The sequence below is a fragment of the Ambystoma mexicanum genome, chromosome 4q (genome assembly GCF_040938575.1).
Source record: "Ambystoma mexicanum isolate Mex_15411 chromosome 4q, UKY_AmexF1_1, whole genome shotgun sequence".
NCBI classification, from domain to species: Eukaryota; Metazoa; Chordata; class Amphibia; order Caudata; family Ambystomatidae; genus Ambystoma; species Ambystoma mexicanum.
The window spans coordinates 87,278,090-87,299,885 of NC_090928.1; the positions used below are offsets into that span (position 1 = coordinate 87,278,090).

The window sequence follows — 21,796 nt, forward strand, 5'->3', positions numbered from 1 at the left end:
CCAAGTATGCCATTTTGTTCCTTCCTGCACTGGCTAGCTGCTACCATGGTAGCCTATAGTACGTGTGCTTCTCTTTCCACCTCCCGCTACTGTTTTCCAATAACCACCTCCTCTAGAAGATTTCCTGCATCCTCCTGCAGACTTCCATCGACCTACAAATGACTTTCTCCAACTGCCTCCTTCTGACTTCGTACCATCCCCACAAGACTTTCATCAGCATCCTTCTGACTTCCAACCACGTACAGGTGACTTTCCCAAACCTCCTGATGACTTCCCACTTACTCAGGTTGTTCTCCTCAAACCTGTCTCCAGCTTCAGCCACTATTCCCACTCTTTTTCCTTCCTAAAACGCTACAACCTCTTTCTCTAGATATCCACGCGTCCCCTCGCTGGGATGTCCCTTATATAGACCAGCAACTCCTCTTCAGGAGCTGGTCTGCATATAGGGGCCTGCACTTGTATCATTATTACTGTGGGCATGTGCTTGGTAAAGGGTGGAATTGCTTTCCTCCCTTATGCGTAGTGTGTGTCCTAAGGCAGAATCACACTAGCCTAGGCTACAGCTTTAAAAAGCTGGTTGTCATCTGGATTCCATGCTCTTGTCTGGCTGCATATCCATGCCGGCATCTGCCTACTGCAGCTGAGATGCATTCTTAGTGGTACCCATGGTGAGTGTTGCCAGTGTTTTGGAGTTATAACCATGCATTTTGGAAGTCAGACCCAGAATTCCCCCAAGCCTACTTTGGGGAGGGTGTATATTTGCCAGCAAACTATCTTATAATGCCCATAAAGCGCCAGTAGTATATTTATATTTGCCATTTCGCTATCCCTTTCCCAATGATGGAGCCCAACTGAGGGTGACCATGTAATCCAGTATGGAAAGAAACTTTGTCACAAGTCCCATGGGACTGAATTGGAACTGGGAGCAATTACTGCAAGATGAAATTCTGCTTGCAATAATTCCTCCATTTTTCTCGGGGAACCACCTCCAGCTGAATGCCGGAGGTATGTCCTCCTGTAGACCTTGGATTTGGCAGAGTAACAAAAATGTCAATAAATCTGTAAACCGCCATTTTTGACTGCTTCTGTCAAACTTAGAATAAGGCCCAATAACTGCAACATTACCAAACTATGCCAGAGAGGAATGCTGTCTATCTCCCACCCCCCACCCCTCACCAATAGACTTCAAGATTGCATCAATCAGAATTAGAGAACAGTAGTAGCATACTTTTAATAGAAGCAAATGATTAATGCTTCTGTAAATATCCATGTTTTTTTCGAAAACCTTTACTAATAGTAGGTAAAATGTGACATCATACTATTGTGGCACGCATACCTGCATTTGTAAATTCGAAGAAAGATCCACCAGTAGTGCTTTGTCTCGTCGAAGTTCAATATTACTTTCCTCTTCTTTGGCCAGCATGGCCTGTGTTTCAGCAATGCGGCTCTGCATTACACCAACATTTAAGTTTGCTGCTGTGCCTCCTTTCTCCAAAATCATAATCTAAGAAAACACATTGATATCACGGATAACTGACAACACCAAAACAAACAAACTGCAGAAAAGGCACTGGGAGACATACGAAAACCAAAAGAAACACATTTCCAACGTATACTTTTTTTAATTGAGGTCATCAGATAACGGACTCAGCAGAATATATGTAGTTATGTATTGCTAAATGTGAACTGTATGTTGCACCCTTTTGCACAAATATGCACATAGTATACTGCCTGCATCAGGTAGCAGGTTTCAGTCCATCTGTCCCTTGACCCATCTTAACAACTTAATGAAATCACCAGGACAGACCTTTGTAAAGGCTGTGGGTATACCAGTGGGGTAGCCAGAGAGGATACCTGACCCGGAGGAGGTATACAGAGATCTACAGACCATCTAACACTAATGTAGGAAATGTAAACACTTACACCCATGCACACACCCCATACAAGCAGGCCGGGAAAGAAGGTGAAGGCCAAGAACCATTGAACCCTCTTCTCATCAGGTTGCGTCCCTTGGAGAGCTATTCCAGCTGCGTAGGCCGAACAAACACTCAGCATAGGAAATAGAGCTTTACCCATAGATGCCACATTTTCGCAGTGTTCTCGACGGTCACTTGTCCCGCCCTTCAAAAATGTGCATATTTACATACCTCCACCCACCTCATCAAAAGTGCAAAATGCAATGTGAAAGCAACAAATTGAGTTCAATTGCATTAGAATTAGACACAAGCACAGTTCACTTTTATTTACCTTTTGGTAAAAGTGTTTGCTGGCGTTAATGTGCGTTTTCCTCAGTAAAGGTGACTGTTCCTTAGTTGACTCATTTGTGATTAGTTTGACAGACACGCGCTTCATCTTATTTGCATTACTCAGCAGATGTGTGTACCGCATTGAACTTTTAAATTACCTGTCAACAGGCATTCAGAAGTGGGGAAATCAACTGTCTTGAGATCCGGGGCAAACATTTTCTGAGAATATGAGTTTACCATCAGTTTGACTTTATTCACAAATTAAAACATCAATAATTGATATATGCAGTGATGGAGCAAACACAAGTATCTGGACTTACAGTTAATGCAACTGTATGCACTCGTAGGTCTGTCTCCCGAATGCCTTATTTATTTTCAGAAATGTGCATTATTTTCAACCCAGCCCCAACAATACCTTTTGTGCTTGTCTCCAAGGCACTTTAATCGCAGTTTTTTGCGTGGAGGAAGCACCTCACCTCTGAGCACAGGCTATATTTTGCTTGGTTTTGTGCATTTGGTGGCGCTAGCGCCACCTAATGCTCAAAACATTGGTACTGTAAAAGAGAAAGGATAATGGGGAGTTTGGGAGCAGTGTATGGCTGCCAATGCTTTCAAGGAGGGCCATTTCAGAACGTGCTTTAATGAGTTCCTCAAGACGGCTCGTCCCCAAATCCTCTGACAGTGTGCAGTAGCACCTGGAGCGTTCCAAGTGCCAGATGTGACAATTAAACAATCTCAGACCAAATTAACCAGACAGATTTAAAGAATTTGGCAAAATACTACTTCATTATCAGCTCAAATAAAGTAGAGAAACCTGGTGAACGAACAGATTGCAGCTCACTCACTCTCAAATATATTTAAATTACACAAAAGCTTTATACCTCGATGTACGTCAGCTATGCCATCCTACGTGGCAACCAGTAAAAACCTATCGAAAGGAGGGATTGGTTAGGGGAACATATATACCTATACTTCGTTTAGGCGTTAGTAACACAATTGGCTGCCCCTTATCTGGTAGGCACGCCTTGAACTAACTCTTAACTATGTGTAATACAGATTAATAGCAGAATAACAGCAGCGGGTTGGCGCCTGCAACAATGTATGCTCCATTGCTACATAAGCCCTTATGATTGGTTGGCATTCTCTCCCAACCTTGGACATTCAGCCCGTTAGCAGCATGTAAGCAAAATGAAACCCAGGTGCAGGGGACAACATCAGACCACTCCCCACTTGGCCAATTAGCCTACCATCCCTCATCAGTTAGGCCCTGAGCCAAGGCTTCTTCTTTGTAGTTGACCTTGCTGTCTGTTCTCTTCCACTGGACTTTTAAGGAAGTGAAGTTACATTGCTATCTTCATCTGGAGCTTAATGAATAGTGCATGTTTTCCAGTCTTGCACCACATGTGAGGAGACCACGATTGTGTCCATTCTGACTTTTTATTTAGTGCTATTTGATTCCATTATACTGGGTGCTATTAGTCCTCTTGACCTCGAGAGACTTGGTTGCTCCGTCTTGCATATCCTTTCTGCATCTTTGTTCACTAATAGGCACTTGCAAATGTTACCTCCTTTACTTAATCTAAGAGAAATGTGTAGTGCATATTGTAAGGAACTTGTGATGGCAACAGTAAAGACAGACACAAGTGATCACAGTTCAAGGGCAATTATTGAACACTAAATGCAGGGTCAAAAAACATCAAATCTAAACCTAAATCTAAGATGGGAGCAAGCAACGACCATCTAATAAAAAAATAAGGCAGTCCTGGTGGTGTGATCTCAAAATAAAAGGGCCTATACTAAGAAAAACCTATTGCCAATTCCTTACAACTGATTACAGAAAATGTGTGGGATAGGGTATCAAAATAAAGGAAGCCATATTCAAATAATAAGCTAGGATGTGATTGCCTCGAGGCCTCCCTTCCAGACGTTTTTAGTACGGGACAAGGTGGGACTTAGGAGCACAACAAATGCTCGAGCCTTCCCAGACAGTTTCGTTCCCACTGGCACAGCACACGCTCGAGCTTTCTCAGCACAAGCCGTCAGTTCCATTCCAGCTATCAGGTTCTTCGATGGTAAATCTCTCTTCCTCAAAAAGTCTCTTTCCTTCGAGAGCCTGATGTTTCAAACAAACAAAAAAGTTATATTCCACAATTCACGTTGGTTGATGGGTTCACCCCTCGGTCCCTCTCTTCTGGGCGTAGACCCCTCAAAGAGTTCTTTATCAATATCAGAACCTTTGGTGGTGGAGTCTCCTGGTACCGTGGGTCTGATAGTTCTAAAAGAAACAAAAACAAAATAAAAGTTCCTTTCGGATTGCACTCAAGATGAGGATTCGTCACCCCCTCTTCCGGGGCGCAGACCCCTTTCAAATATTTGTCTCAGTTTTCAGCCTAGCTCTTCTGGGTCCACTATGACTTTGCTCAAAGACAGTTCACCTTTTAAATTTCAGCAGTCTTAATGTCTTTTCAAACAATTCTTGTGGACATTCCTCTACCGGGTTCACTTTCGTCAACACACTGTTTCTCGAGACTTTATACTTTGCTCCTCTTGATTGGCATCCCTTCACCGGGTTCACTCTTGCCACTTCTCAATTTCCTTTTACTTCAAATGATTTCTCAGTAAACATTGGGCGATAGTTTTCCACCCCTGGATCTCCCTTGGCCGGGCTCGAATTCCAAATGACGAGGGGTGCTTCCCTTCCCTTTTTCTTGCAAAACTTCTTGCCTTACAAATCTTAATGGCTTTTTATCAGGCTGTCAGATTTTTCCCCTCGATGTCGGTTTTCCCTCTAACGGGTTCACGCTCGCCGACTACTGTATAGGAATATAAAGCTCATGTATTCATTTTTCACCATGTGGGATCCACTTGCCTTAGCTTCCGCAATCATCTGTAGGTCAAAGACTTTTGACTGTACAAAGGATTTTACAAGACCCCCTTATGACCACTTTGACCCCTTTTTGCCTCTTCCCAAGGGCTTCTTATTCCGGTAGTTTCCACCATCGAGTAATCGGCCAGAGTTTCCTGCCTAAGCACACACGTGGTGCTGGCTTCTCTGTTGCTGGCTTTCCCCCTCTTTCCTCAAATCGTATCCCTAAAGTCTTTCAAAGTTCAAATTAGCTGTTGACTACTTTTTGTTCAACACAGTTCAGTTTCTTATCGATTCTCCCCTGGACTCACCAGCTGTGACGAACTGCTTGCCTTTCTTTATCCATAGAGTCAAGGTTGGTACCACTGAGACCAGTGCCCTTCCCCGGCTTAGTTATCAGCAGAGGAGGGTTTCACGTACTGTAGACTTCTGCTGCAAAACATGCTTGCTATTGTTCACTGCCTTATGTTTCCATCTGCAGAGGTTTCACAAGCCTTGATCGGAAAGGGCAAGGTTACCTCTCCTTGTCACCATCTCGGTATTCGCTGCCTTTTGCCGCCTGTTGAACTGCTGTGCTGAGTTAGCTCTCACGTTGTGTGGTCTGCCTTGCTCGTCTTGTGCTGTTGTGCTCCACTTTACAACCGTGTGGGGAAAGGAAAGGGCCATCAGGTGTGTGTGTGATTTTGGTCAATTGCCTGACTTTGCCTGACCCCTAGGTTGGGACATGTCCGGTGAACAGTTCTGTTGTTAGTCCGCTGTTTGTTGTGATGGGAAAAGGTGTTTGTATCGGAAAGGAAGGGGCAGTGTTTTGGAACACCTTATGTGGTAGGATGGGGAGGAGGTGTTATATGGAATTATAGTCGGTGTTCTAGGGAATTATAGTCGGTGTTCTAGGGGTAGGTGATTTCAGAAGGGTGGGTTTTTGAGGGATTGTGGGGCAAACAGACAAAGCTGGGATTGTCAAATAAACTAGGGGGATTGTGGGATCTGTAATATTTTATCTGAGCAGGATGGGCATGTGGGAAATAATCAGAGGGACAGGAAGAAGAATGATTGGGAGCATATGGATAGGGAACAAGAAAACAGGGATTCTGGGATGGATAATCTTCGGGTCCAAGCGGGTTGGGGCTCTTAGTAGATTGGCTCTGGACAGAAGAGCCATTTGATGTCGGTAGGAGAGATGTAATGGGAGGTGGCGAGGTAAAGGTGTTGTATCCTACAAAAGTCAAAGATTTCCTCCTCCTGCTGCTCCTCCTCTTTTGCCTCGGTACAATATCATGTCTCCCTTGGGTTATCCCTCTGATTACAACCTCGGGTTCCCCCATCCCAGTAAGCCTTTCTCGCTCTTTCACACCTAGAGTTGGGATCTGAGAGATCAGCCCTCCATTGGCCACCTGAATATCTGTTTCTCGAGGTTTGTTATCAGAGATACCTTCAGGTATTTCACAGTATGTAGCTTATCCTCTTATACTCCTTTCATGCCTTCAATTGCATCTTGTTGTGGCATCCTTGATCTCAAGCCAAACGGGTATCCTTTGTTCCTTCCACAAAGCTGTTTACAAGAGCCTGTCAGCTCTGTAGCCTTGGTCACTTCTCCTTCAGGCTTTTTAGCTTACGATTATAGGAAACCGACGCCCATCTTTTCATCATGGCCGCTTTACCAGTGTTATCTTTTCAACTGCAGCAAGCTTCTATATGTCTCATCTACCTTGCATTTCTGCGTATCTACATCTACTGCATATTGATTGATTTAGTTTATTTGTATATCGCATATACACACGTGTTTCAAAGCACAAAGCTTCTCTCTTATCTTTGCAGTGTATGTAATGTCTTTGTATCTGCATAAAAGTTTACTTCATTACATCAGTCACATCTTTATTCTTTAAGTATTTGCATATCTCTCTACAACAGCACTGTATTTTAGCTTGCTTCCGGGCTTCTCAGCAAGGCATTGTAGAGTGCAGATGGATACATTTGTGTTTGTGAGCTCTAAGAAACATTTGTTTTCTTTGTAACGTATTTTTTGTGCACGGCCCTGGGGTTTTTGTTTGTTGTAAAATAATGCATGAAAATAGGGATAGAGGCACATAAACGAGTTTGGTCCCCAGCTCTGCTAACTCAGCTGTCCATGTGACTTCTGCTTCTGTTACTTCCTTCCACAAGTGTTCTAAATAAATCATAGCAAGAGAAGGAAACTTCGCAGGAATCTCCAGCGTGCGAGTGGCACCGAGATGCACGTGCCTGTTACGCACACCTCACGTCCGGCAGGCAAGGTGACGTGAGGCGCATAAACAATAAAGGGCCCGCCCTGCCAAAAGGCAGGCAGTTCCAGGCATGAGACAGAGAGCGTGGCATGTATTTATTTCGCTCAACGGCACGGCCTGCTTGCAGGCTATGATCCTCTCTCCCTCCGCCGGCTGCACTGGCAGGTGGGGAGCGAGCAGCATCTTCTCTCCAACACTCGTGCTACCTTCGCTAACCTGGTGAAAACCTGCGGGGGCGCTCCCTGGGGCACCACTGCTGCCAGCGGCAGTCACTACTACGCAAAGCTGCCTGTGTGGATTTGCACAGTGAGTGGTGAGCTCTTGGTGGTCTGAATTCCTCTTTCTTTGTTCTTTGAACTAGAGAGGAGACCAATTTCCGAGCTGCAAGATGGTGGTCAGTGGAGGTCACTGGCAGTGGAGGGGACGTGCGGGAAGTGCAGGGCAGGCTGTCCCTCTGGTGATGCTAAGCGTTACTGTGTTGTGGGTGTGACCCATGTGGGTTTGTGTTTGTGCGTAGTTTTGTTCTTGCTGGCCCGCAAAGTCACCAATGCCTTGTTGCAATTTGTTTTCATGGTGGGTAGCTGACTGCACAGGCTAGTTTTAAGTTTGTGGTGTTACTAGTAACCTGGATCTAAGCCGTTATTTGGATTTTTGTTCCAGAGGTGCCTTCGCTGCCATTTTAGCATTGGCCCAGCCTCGGGACAGAAGTCAAGTGGAGCCTTTGCTCGCCATACTGCAGTTGCCCTGACAAGCACAATGGGTGCGCTCCTGCTTAGCAGGAACCACTTTTTAAGTATTGCTTGTCCGCTTGGAGCTCTGATTCTGCTACGAACACTTTTGTGGACCTGGACTAAGCCTCTGGTGAAGGTGATATGAAATGAACACTTGCCAATCTCAAGGAACCTTCTCTAAAAACTGCTGTTGGTGATGCTTTTGTTTTGCCTTTGTTACAGACTTTACCCAGCGTGTTTGTTTGGGCAACACCTCCTCTCACTAGTCACTCCCAACGTGACAACATATTTGCAAATCTCGCGCTCCTGCTTAGCAAGTACTGCTTTTTAAGTACCGCTTGTCCGCTTGAAGCGTGGAGCTGAGCACGTTTTTTTGTATTTATTCTTATTTTATTTTTCCTTGCTGTTCTCGCTTTGATCATCTCTATTTTTTTGTGGTTTATATTTTTAATTTGTGGTGTTGTTGTATAAGTTGGTTAGCGCATGCTTTCTGCGCTATATTCTCTCAAATCCAACATGCCAGACCATTTGAGTCTGAGACCTACATTAATTCCACCGGTCCGGTCCCATATTTCTTGTAAATCCATTTTTCTGACCCCTACCAATTCCTGCCCAGGGGCTAGCAGTGGCAATGCCTTATCGAGTTGTGACCTGCATTGCCCTGCTCAGCCTAGGACTCACTCTGTAGCCCACACTTTGTCACACTATGCTACAAAGCCCAGAAAACAAGGGTTACTCCGTCGAAAAGGTTGTCTTCGTCGCTGCCAGCACACTCCACAGTGAGCAAGGACGACATGAGCAATGATGACATGAATATTTCAATCTACGCAAGTCAATGTGAGTCGCCAATTTCTATTTATAGCGACCGACTATTGCAGAAGGGCCATCAGTCCACTCACTAATCGAACGTTCCACGCTCACTTTCTTTTGTACATCCTACTCCGAGACCTTGTAGGTATATCCATGTTGAAAATACCAACCCTGCCACTGCGGCTCTAGAGTTGGCTCTTTCTGCAATAAATACCACCTTATTAAGCCTTATTAAATTGTTTGAAGTGCTAGATGGTAAAGTAGACAAACAGTCTGCACAAACTGACCAATTGCTCAACTGGCTAAAAACCCTTACAGAAAGGGGGATTCCGTCCAATGGAATCATATCTAATACTCCCTTAACGCATGCTCATTTAACAGATCTATCCAGAGCAAACATGGGGATCAGAGAGAATCCCATTTCAAATCTTCCAACATTTGATGGTGTAATTCGCCCGATAGATGAAGAGACCTGTCCAAACACACCTCCAAAGGAGGTTGATATGACTAACAGAGAAACTATCAACTCACTGCCTATTGTGGTTTCTTGTGACCTTTCGGAGCATGAGAGGCTCTTATCTCCCCAGCGTAACATCTGCCCCAGCAAAGAGATTCCTAAAGGACCGCGAATGTTCGCAAAAAGAACTAAGAAAATGCCCATGATCAGATATTCCAAAAACTCAATTAGTTCCCTTTTTCGAACAATGAACTTGATCCAGGATGCAAATAAAAAGGGCTTAACCCAGTCCAAACTCATCCCACCTATGATGGGAGAAAGCGAACGGGAGCCGGTCATTAATTTAGATGCGGTCCCGGTTCCACTGCATGTTCAGAAAATTAGCACAAATACCCCTTCATCATATCCGCCACTAAACGATTTAGTACAAGAAATTGAAAACTCTGCTAGTGGTGCTATGGAAAATCAGGATACTGCTGTGAAGGTAGTGTTGGGTCAAACAAACAACCTACTTCCATGCGTAGGCCCAAAGGCTGATCTTACAGCTAGTATGCCGATGGACCACATAAAAAAAGCAGTTGACGACTAAGTCTACATTTGGTGCCTCCAATTACTCGAATTGATACGCCCATTGCCAGTGAACGCACTAGCGCGTTCGCAACATGTAGCTCAGTACCTCGATTAGCCAGTACTCTCCCCATTAGAAACGTGGCTCTAGGGCAACCATGGCAGCCCCCTAAACAAGCGCGTCCCGTAAGAACGATGGGGCAAAGTAGCAACATGTAAGAGCAAGAATCTTCTATTGATCATGTGTGGGCTAACTCGAGGGGGCCAAAGGGCTCTGATGTGGCAGGTCTAGGGGGCCCACAAACTCCTGCCAGCATTCAGATCCCGAAGCAGCAAACAAAAATAAATGCCCCCCCCTTGTCACTCATTTATTATGAAGTGTAGGGATGGTCAATTTCCAGCCTATGATTTGAATAGGCAATGTGTTCTCAACATTCTTAGAGAGGTCCCCGATCTTGAAGACATATCCTCACATGATATTCAACAGGTAGAATTCCTCTCTGACTAGTCTATAGTGCGACTGTGGATACCTTCCACGGTAGTTCTTAATTCTATTTGCAGAGTCAAGCTGAAACTGTTTGATATGGGGTTTCTGGTGGCTCAAGACCGGACAGAGTCATAGTGGAATCTAAGAAATGTGTATTTCAAACGAGTATATGTATGGGAAAGGCAGTGAGAAGAACAAGTTACTTACCAACTGGTAACGTTCTTTCGATTGGATGTTCCTCCAACGTATTCCTCATTTTAGATGTATTCCATCCAGTTTTAGCTGCTTCAGAAATAAATTTTGGCAGGGGGCGCCGTGCGTCGATGCCGTCGAGTCGATGGTCCCTCAAAGGCCTCCGTCGAGGGTGACATCATTGGGTGTATAAGTAAAACGCGCTGCGCCCATTGGCCTCAGTTCTGTTTTTCCCCCTTCATTATTGATTTTTCACTGTGTAGACTGTGCCGGCAGACAGGTATTTGCCTTGCGAGAGTTAGACTGGCAATAGCCCGGAAAAATCTATAGAGGGGTAGGATGGGAGGGCGATGTGGAATATGTTGAGGCACATCCAATCGAAAGAACGTTACCAGTTGGTAAGTAACTTGTTCTTCGAGTGGATTGTGTCCTCCAACGTATTCCTCATCTTAGATAGACTCCCAAAGCAGTATGGGCAATTTCGCTGGAGGAGGGATCAGATTTTTTCAATACCCTTAGATGGCTGAATATAGTACTGCTTTACCAAAATTCCTCCTTAGACTGGGAAGCATCCAGGCTATAGAATTTTGAAAAAGTATGCAGCGAGGACCAAGTTGCTGCTTCACAAATGACCCTTTAGGAACACCTCTTTGTAGGGCTGTCGAAGAGGCGATGCCTCTAGTGGAATGAGCTCTTAGACCTTCTGGTGGGTCTTTTTGTGCTAATCTATAGCATTCTGAAATACAAAGCACAATCCAGCGTGATATTGTTTGCTTTGTCACTGACTGACCCAATTTCTTTCGTGTGTAGCCAATAAACAGTTGATTGTCCACTCTAAGCTTAGAAAGCCTAGAGATTTAAAAGCTCAAAGTTCTTTTTGGATCCAAACTGTGTAATCCTTCCTCCTCCTTACTAGGATGAGGGGGAGGATAGAATGAGGGTAAGACAATTCTTTGACTAAAATGAAAATCAGATACCACTTTTGGTAAAAATGAGGGTTTAACCTCACACTACCAGCTCCAACTCCTCCGAGGTATCCTTCCTTTCCTCTCCTTCCCCCAGAAGCTCACTGTCTCTAGAGCCCTGGTTCTCTCTGAGCTGGACTACTGTAAAAGCCTCTATCTAAATCTGCCCGCCTCTACTCTCTGCCCTTTGCAACTCATCCAGAACAGGACTGCGAGACTTGTCCTTGGCCTCAAGCCCAGGGACCGTATCTCTCCAGGACTGAAAGCGCTACACTGGCTCCCAGTGACTGCGAGGATCAAGTTCAAAACCCTCTGCATTGTCCACAAGGCCTTCTGGGGCCTTGGGCCAAAATACCTTCAACTCTCTCTTCCTAAATATCTTCCTTCTCGAGCTCTTCGCTCATCCGCCTCCAACTCCCTCAGGGTCAGCCGCTTCTCCAAACAACGAGTTGGGGGCAGATCTCTCTCTGCTGCAGGGGCCTCCCTCTGGAACAGCCTTCCTGCCTCCCTGAAACTCTAGGAGAACCATCTCCGGTTCCGGAAGCACGTCAAAACCTTCCTCTTTGCCTCCGCCTTCTCTCCCCCTCTCCCCTGCTAAACTTACTGAAACTGCACTGAATCTGCAACTGGGCCACTTACCGCTCTCGGTCCTTGGCCCAGCCACTCTCCCCTGCACTGCCTCCCTGGCAACCCCCTGCGCCACGGGACTGTGTCTGTATCCCTACAGCCCCCCTTCCCAGCACTTTTCTGCACTTATCTCGCACCGCGGGACTGTGTCTGTATCCCTACAGCCCCCCTTCCCAGCACTTTTCTGCACTTAACTCGCACTTGCCACTAGCTGGCCCTTGTTATTTATCCTGTATGCTCTTAACCCTGTACTGCACTCTCCCCTTTCCACCTCCCCTTTGCACTTTTCCCCTCCCCTCTACCCTTGCACTTGCGCGATCTGAATCACCTAGTAGGATTGTTGTCTGTCTCCCCTTGTCCCCCCCGCCTCGTCGCGCCTTGAAACACTTGTGTATAGGCGCGTTACAAATGCCATATCATATCAACACAACTCTGTCCTTATGGAACATAGTATAGAGTGGCCCAGAAAACAGTGCCTAAAATTTGCTCACCTTTCTTGCAGATGTTAAAGCAACTAGGAAAGCAGTTTTCCATGTCAGTAATCTTAATGTACAAGTGTGCATAGGCTCAAAAGGAGCACACATTAAGAATTTTAGGACTAGATTGAGATCCCAAATTTGGACTTGAAAAGGGTGAGGAGGAAACACATTAGTGAGTCCTTTGAAGAACTGCAATATCAAAGGAATTTTGAAATAGGAGCATTCTCCCAACGAGCGCTTGAAGATGGAAAGCGCTGCAAGATAACCTTTAATGGTTCCAACATTTAGACCTCTATGTGCTAGGGACAGGAGGAAGGACAATACTTCCGGAATAGAACATAAAAAAGGATCGACATTCTTTTCTCTGCACCAGTTGCAAAACTTTTTCCAACTGCAACGGTATAGAGACTTTATTGCTGGCCTTCTCGCCGAAAGCAAGACCTTCATGACGTCATCTGGGAGGTCCCAATCTTTGTAGCTCAGCCTTTTAGATACCAAGCGTGAAGGTTGAGCATTTTGACCGCTGGATGGAGAACCTGACCCTCCATTTGAGAGAGAAAGTTCTCCCTCTGAGGAAGACGTACTGGGGAACAGATGGACATGTCTAGAAGGTCCAGGTACCACGTTTTCCTGGCCCAATCTGGGGCAATTAGAATCATGCGGCTCCCAAAGCGTCTCCGTTTCCTGATGACCTGAGGAATGACGGGAATCGGAGGGAACGCGTATAATAGTGGGAAATTCCACTCCACTACAAACGCGTCCCCCAGGGCGCCACTCGGGGGAAATTCCCTTGAGCAATACCTTTCGCACTTCCGATTGATTCTGGTCGCAAATAGGTCTACTTGAGGGGTTCCCCAAAGGGCAAAGATCTCTTGAATGACTTCCTGAGCCAGTTCCCACTCATGGGACACCGTGCTCTGCCTGCTCAGAGCATCTGGCGTCATATTCTCCTCCCTGCCTAGGTGAACTGCCGTTAAAGAGATTCCTTCTTGAGTTGCCCAATACCAGAGCTGCATTGCCTCTCTGCACAGAGGTAGTGACCCTACACCTCCTCTTTTGTTCAGGTAATGCATGGCCACTGTGTTGTCTGTCATTATCAGGACATTTTTTCCTCTGACAGACGGCAGGAAAGCTTTCAACGCTAGTCTGATTGCTCTCAGCTCCAGAAGGTTCATGTGTAGTTTGGAATCCGATGGAGACCAACGACCGCTGATTGTCAGATCGTTGGCATGAGCTCCCCACCCCTTGAGTGAGGCGTCCGTCACTACTGTGATCTCCGGCCATGGTTGCCAAAAAAAATTCTCCTTTCAGGATATTCTCTGAACAAGTCCACCATAGAAGATCTTGACAAACCTTGTTCAGAATCTGGAGAAGATCCGTCATTCGACCCGAGAACTGGGACCATTGAGTCTTTAGAGCCCATTGAAGGGATCTTATTCTCAGACGTGCCCCTGGCACCAGAAAGATGCAGGATGCCATGAGGCCTAGTAACCTTAAGAAGTTGTAGGCCTGAAGATTTTGGGCATTTTGGAATTTGGAAGCCATCTGAAGAATGTCTTGTGCCCTCGACCTGGGAGGGGAGCTCTTTCCCAGGAATGTGTCTAATACGGCTCCTATATATTGGAGCCGTTGAGAAGGTGTCATTTGTGACTTCTTGAAATTGAGGGAGAAGCCCAGTCTGTGGAGGAAGTGGCAGGTGTCTTTCAGGTGATCTAGTGCCTTTTTCGGCAGAACGTGCTCTGATCAGCCAATCGTCCAGGTAGGTGTAGACATGAATCCCCCCTCTCCTGAGGTGCGCTGCCACCACTACCATCAGTTTGGTGAAGACGCTCGGGGCAGAGGTCAATCCAAATGGCAGGACTCGAAACTGATAGTGTGAGTCGCCAACTACGAACCTCAGGTATTTTCTGTGCTTGGAATGAATCAGCACATGAAAATAAGCATCCTGGAGGTCCAATGACACCAACCAATCCTGGAGTTGAAGGGCCTGAAAGATCTGAGAAAGGGTAACCATCTTGAACTTGTCCTTCCTGAGGAATTTGTTCAAGTTTCTTAAGTTCAGGATGGGTCTCAGTCCTCCGTCCTTTTTGGGGATCAAAAAATACTGGGAGTACCATCCCTTGTTCCTCTCCACTGCAGGTACCGGTTCTATAGCATCTTTCTCCAGCAGGGTTAAAACTTCCTGCTGTAGGAGTGGGTCTGAAAACTTCAAAGGGTGTCTCCCTGGTGGATTGCTTTGAGGTTGCGTTAGAAAAGGAAGGCAGTAACCTTGGGCTATTATGTCTAGAGCCCAAACATCTGAAGTAATGGCTCGCCATTCTTGCAGATGCTGTGACAGCCTGCCTCCTACAGGTGTCTTGTGATGTAAGTCCTCAAAGCGGTTTTGAGGCGGTTGCTGCAGCCGCTGATGACAGAGGGGCTGTAGCTGGAGCTGGCTTTGCACGTTTTCCTCATCCACCGCGAGTGGCTTTTCTCTGGCCCCTTTGACTGGCCATTCCTCTCGTCTTTCCAGGAGTAGTAACAATAGGATCGTCCCCTCCAAGAATGACTTGATGCACGAAAAGGCTGAGGTTGCCTGATGGAAGCTCTCAAAGACTTGGCAGCTGCCTTTGAGGTCTGCAACCTCTCAAGGGTCTCGTCAGCCTTGCTGCCGAAAAGGTGAGACCCGTCAAAGGACATGTTTAGAAGACGGTTCTACATGTGTGGTAGGAAACCCGACTTCTGTAACCATGCAAATCTGCGCATTACCATGCTAGTGACCATGGACCTGCTCACACTATCAACAGTGTCCAATCCAGATTCAAGGGATTCCTGCATAGCCTCCTTTACAACTCGAACGATGGCTAGGAATCCTTCCCTTTCGTCCCCTTCTGGTATGTGCTGCGCTGCCATCGCAATGCACTCCCACAGAGTGTACGAAAACTTTGCCAAGGCACATGTGTAGTTGGCTGATTTTAATGCCATACTCCCAGCTGAAAATACCTTCCCTGCCCAACCATCCACACGCTTATTGTCCCTGTCCAGAGGGATAGAAGGGTACGCCAGTTTGTTAAAAGCTGTGGCTGATTGTATGACCAAACTCTCGGGAGTGGGATGTTTAGACAGATAGCCAGGGTCGCTACTGGCAGGGCGGTATTTTGAAGTAAGGGATTTATTCACTGGCGGAAAAGAATCCGGAGTCTCCCAATTTTTGGCCACCCTATTTTGCAAGGCTATGCGAAAAGGTAGTATTGGGTCTTCAGTAGGCACATGATCCAATATGTCTGTTAGATCATCTTGGACGAATTGGGCTGGAGGTCTGGCCCATCCTAAATAATCTATTACTTTTGTCATTAGTTGACGGTATGATGGACTGGCATGTTCTCCTGGTTCTGGTCTACCAAAGTCATTTTCAGGAGCCGAATCAATACCGCTTGCATTGTGCAGTGATTCAACCAAATCCCTCATCCTGCTTTCTTCTGAAATCAGGCATTCTGGGACATTTGGAGTGCCATATTCTAGCCCAAAAGGTACATTCTACTAATGGGATTTCTCCAGTTCCTCAAAAATTGAGGTCAGGGACTTGAAAAACTCTTTCCTAGGAAGAGGTTTGAAAACCTTTTCGGGGAGAGGTGGAGGAGGAGTGTTAATGGGTCCTGAAGGCATCACAGGTCTTGTAGCCTTTTCTTTCCCTTTTTCTGGCTGACCTTTCCGAACTGGAGGCTTCGGCGTCGAGGGCTTTGGGGTCGACGTCGACAAAGGTGTCGATGTAATACCCGTCTTCGACGGCGCCGGCTTCAAGGGCGTTGAGGCGCTCTTCGAAGACTTGCCCTTCGAGGTGTGTTTGGTCTCGGACTGCATCAGTGACCTCGAGCGGTCGATTCGACTCGAGCGGCTTTTCTCGCTCAGCGTCCTAGAAGTTTCTCTATCCTTCCTCTTTCGATCACCCGGGCTCGAGGGTACGCGAGTGTCGGAGCGATGACGCTCCCAGGCAACTTCCGAGGAAGACGCGGACCGAGGCTTCGCTTTCTCGAACACCATCATTTTGAACCTGAATGCTTCCCATTCTTCGGATAATGAATGTTTAGTGGGACATTTCATCCTTTTTGGGGATTCGTCTGAGGACGAGGTGGAGAGGGACCTGTGGCGTTGCTTCTTCGATTTTTTAGTCGAAGACAACGAGCAATGGGAATCGCTTCGGGACCTGGACCGATGCCTTTCGCGTCGAGGAGATTTCTCCTCACGGGACTTCGACTCGACGCTAGAGGCTTTACGGTCGGACTTACGACCTACCTGTAGTTTTCCCCTCCTCTCTCGCAAGGCCTTCCCCGTAATCGCCTGACACCTCGTACAGGCCTCCATGTCGTGGCCTTCTCCGAGGCACCACAAACACTCTCGTTGCGGGTCGGTGATCGACATTTTTGAACCGCACGACTTGTACTTTTTGAAACCTGATCTCAGGGTCGTGGTCGGCGTCGATGATGAGGACATATTTTGTATTTATTCTTTATTTTTCACAGAACTTGAGGCGCGGCGAATCTCCGAAGCAACGTATACTGAGGAAAAACGGAACTGAGGCCAATGGGCGCTGCACGTGCTACTTATACACCCGATGACGTCACCCTTGACGGAGGCCTTCGAGGGACCATCGGCTCAACGACATTGACGCACGGCGCCCCCTGCGAATTTTTTTCCGAAGCAGCTAAAGCTGGATGAAATACATCTAAGATGATGAATACGTTGGAAGACACAATCCACTCAAAATGTAAATACAAATGTGCCTTCCTCACAGGTCATTTCAAACTAACCATTAAAGAAGTGTAGGCCAATAGGGCTTGCAATAGCTAGCTGGAATACTAGAGGGCATTCCCATCTGCAATCATTGATTACACAGCTGCTATCCCCTTTTCAGATAATTGCCATGCAGGAAACCTGGCTCACAGATATTTCTATTTGGGACAATTTTGAGGTATTTTTATTACCAGCAATATCAGGGTCCAAGGGAAGACCTTCTTCGGGTCTCTTAGTTGCAGTAAGCTATGGCGCAGGTCTCTCAGTTAAAAAATGAGATGCTCTAAATGCTCACATCCAATTACTGGGGCCGAGCATCACATAGCCTTACTAAATGTTTATCGAAATCCGGCTGCTATTGTGGATAATGAGTTTTACGAAGGATTAACAAAACTGTTCGACTCAGTGCGATTAGAGAATGTTGTAACCCATACTGTGTTGGTCGGTGACCTTAATCTAGACTTTTTCAAACATACTTTAACGCCTCCACGTAGTAAGTACAAAGATGGATTACTTTTATGTCTGAGCGTAATTTTTTGTTAGTAAATGGTTCTGTGAGTGGGGATGTACCGGCCCAGCCCACGTGGCACCGAGATCATGCGCATATTATCATTGATTATATCAATGTCGATGCATATCTGTTTTCGAAAATAGAAATCTTCAAAATCATTACGACATCTCAGAAGTGACCATAACATCTTATCTCTCACTTTTAAATGGTCAATTAAAACAAATGTCAAGCAATATATGTAGTCGCAATTAATAATCTTGTGAGAACGCGCTTTCAATGGTCTCGGGAAGCGTTAGCAGCTCTTGAGAGAACTGTTGTTGAAAATGTTGGATCTGTTGAGCCTCTTTGCTATCCTGATTTATTGCTACCGTTTAGAAATACAATATCATGTCCGGGCTCTGGTCACATTAAGCATCGACATGTCTTTGATCCGGAGCTTAAAGCCAAATGGGCACAGTTTCGGAAAGGAAAAAAAGGTGATCCTCCTCCATCTTGGGGTACACTGTCGTCCTGCTTTGCGTTCCTTAAAATGCAAATATAAAAATTGGACCAAGTCAAGAAAGGCATTGTTCTTTCAGAGGGATAGTGGGTTAATGTTACATGCCATGAATAATAGGAACGGTCAGGGGGAGAGTGTATAGCGGCCCAAGAGTGGGGAGTCCATCAGGAGACCCTGAGCCCAGCCCACAGACCTTGGAGGAGCATGGGCATCCGTGGGCATCTGTGGGAGAACTACAGCAATACCTCTGTTTCTTGGAGGAGGCCATCAGACTTGTGTCTGTCCAACAACTGTGTGCCCAAAGGGCTATATCCCCAGACTCGATGGAAGAGGATTGGGAACCCCAAAAAAGCTGCAACTTGAGAAAAAGGCAAGGGGAATCTGCTGGACTTTGGAACTGGGGCAAGGACCAGCCCAGCCTGGAACACTGTAAAATAATATTTCTTTTAATCTCAACTTGCGTTGAAAAGAACTATGCTGACATTCTTTTGCGTTGTTTGAATATAAACTTTAAGAAAGTTATCCTTATGCCACTCTTTATGTGCTTAGACTCGTGTGACCCATAGCAAAGATTGTGAATAAACGTTGGGAATAAACTTTATGTTGGAAATCCCATAACTGCTTTAACACAATACAAAACCATCACATCCTAACGAAAAGCAAAACAAACTCATACAATTGAACGTCCAGTAAAATTGGTTTAAAAAAGGGAGTATTCCTACTTCTGCATTTAAGAGCAGATTTAGTATAAAATACTAATGTACATTCATGTTCTGGATCTTCAATATTAATACAAAATATCACAGCCTCTATCATTTATATGGCTTCTCTCAATAAAGGTAACAGCCATCTATGCATACAGCCTACATGCTAAGGGCATAATAAATATATTCTCAATCATATTTAAAAAGCAACCACATTTAAGAGATCTTTCTTGGATGCTCTTCTACTGAACCATGTGATTATTTAAAAACAAATCCTTTAACCTCATCTTTGCCAGTAGTGATATATGGTATTGGGATACGATATGTTTCCAATAAACTGATGTTACGTTTGGATAGATCCACTCACAATACCTTAATGCAGATGACACATGTCTACTGTTTTCTCAATGTTTGCCCCTTCTGTCTGGGATAACCGCAGCAGTATTGTCTTGGTATAGTACTCAGATGCCTAAACCAAGTTTCTCTATTAAACCTTTTCTATTTAGAACTAAAAAAGGATTTTTAAATAGCTAGAATGGGTAAAAAAAAGTCCTCAAAGATAACTTTCCATAAAATGATATCTGATCCATGCCTTGCCCTGAATACAATTTAATCTTTAATATAATCAATCACTAGTTCCTCACAAACTAAGATATGAGAAATTGATTTGCTCACTCCTAAAATAAAAGCGTTTCAGCTGTATTCAAACGGCCAATATATCCCAAACCCAAAACCTCTACACCATGTACTTCGGCAACACTTCATTTGATAAACCGTATGAGCAGCTGTTGGTTACATTTTTACTTAATCGATTATGCAATTTTAGTAGGGCCCCAGTTGACTGCTTCATGAGGGTTAGGGCCAACACTAGTTAGAAAAAAAGCAGATGCGAAGATAGTCAAATGAATTAACCACTTCCAGAGCACGTCCCTTAGAATTCAACCTAATTTAGGTAATTTCCTTCTTCTCAACAAACCTTAAAGGGTTAATAGAAAGTCCAGCATCAAATCAACATTTCTAAAACGAACCCAAACGGTTTTACAAGAGCCAATTCAAGCTAGGCAACAATGACAGCATTGTCTGAAAATGAAAGCAAGGGAATGTGAAGACCTTTGATTTTAGGTGCACAAGGGAAGGTCTCTTGTAAACACTATTTTATCCCACTAATAGACAATAAAAACAAAATAGGGGGACAGAACAAAACCTTGTCTCACACCATGTGTTACAGGAAACTCATGTAAACACTGGCCATCAATGCTATATCTTAGTTCGGCATGATATTTACTGTACAATGCCATAATACAGTTAAGTAGGCCAGCAGGATCCCAGAAAGAAGCTAACACGGACTACAGTGTATTCCTAGTAACTGTGTTGGAAGCCTTAGTTAGATCTAAAAAAAGCTAAAAATATATTTTCTTCCCTTAGAACACAGCTTTTCTTAATAATTAAATGACAGCGCATGCATTGAAGTGAAGTACTGATATTTTTCCTAAAAACAAATCTGGCACGGGGATGACCGCCCCAAGGAATTTATCAAGTAAGGCACCGGTGGCCCGGTCTCCACAGACAGGCTGGCACATAGGAGAGCACAGAGCCAGGGTGCACCCAGGATGAAGCCACTGCAGGAGCAGGCCTGAATTTCGGGGCTAGGGCTATGAGCACCAGTCTATATGCCAGAGGAACTGGAGAGAAATACAGACATCATAAGTGGAGCAGTAGGGAAAGAGCGAGTAGGATCGCAAAGACCCCAGAGAGGGTGTAACGGCTAAAGGCGGACCCTGATCACTGACACTGGGCTTGGAGTGGGACTGTGACATCGGAGGCACATCCGTGACTGCAAGAGACTCCACATGCTTGTAGACAAGCCCTCGAAGGCGCTTGGCTGGCAGTGGACAGGTGGATGCTGAGTCAAAAAACAAAGGTAATACAGGGGAGGTCAAGTTCTACTCTTGCGCAGCCCACCACTGCCAATCCACTATAAGGGGGACTACAAAGGTGCTGGAGACAGTAGGCAGCAGGAAAGGTAGACAAGGGAAGACTAGACTCCCCTGGAACACAGCCTCCACACACTGGCGTCGACACCATGGCAGCAAGTAAGGAATAACTCATTCAGTGACTGACAGACTTCCAGGAGAAACTTACATCTTCTTTCTAGGACCAGTTCACAGCGATCAGAGAAGAGATTTAACAACCCACGAGGGAATTGAAAGCAGAAATTTGGATGCTGGAGGAAAGAATGGACACTACGGAACGTGCCCTGCAGGACCTGGCCGACGACGCCAAGAAATGGAAGCGACTTGTGTAGAAGAGGAGCCAAGTACCTCTACCGGATGTCCCACCCCCATTTTGCCTATATGTTGGCAGCTGGAAATTGCGACATGCACAAAGCCAGTGATGGTACCTATACCACGAAAAGTCCTTGGAACAAGGTATCCATTGAGAAAACCCTATATGATGTACACGCGGAGAAATGACAGTCTTCTGAAGAGAGTACATAGACCTTATAGAATCTGATGGCGAAGTAAATAATCAAGCAACATTGTGGGTGCAAAATGAAGATTGCACGTGCAGAGAAGCACTGAAGAAAATGCAAAGACATTTCACAGATGCTGTGACGCAAG

General features: G+C 45.5%; 1 protein-coding gene across 1 annotated transcript in view; it reads right to left on the bottom strand.

Moving 5' to 3' along the window:
* LOC138467483 (interaptin-like) overlaps nt 1-21,796 on the bottom strand; it is a 672,097-nt gene that overhangs the window by 191,573 nt on the left and 458,728 nt on the right. The window contains exon 7 of the mRNA XM_069607521.1: nt 1,337-1,504. Within this exon, the coding sequence (XP_069463622.1) occupies nt 1,337-1,504 (168 nt within the window). The remainder of the gene's footprint in view (nt 1-1,336; nt 1,505-21,796) is intronic.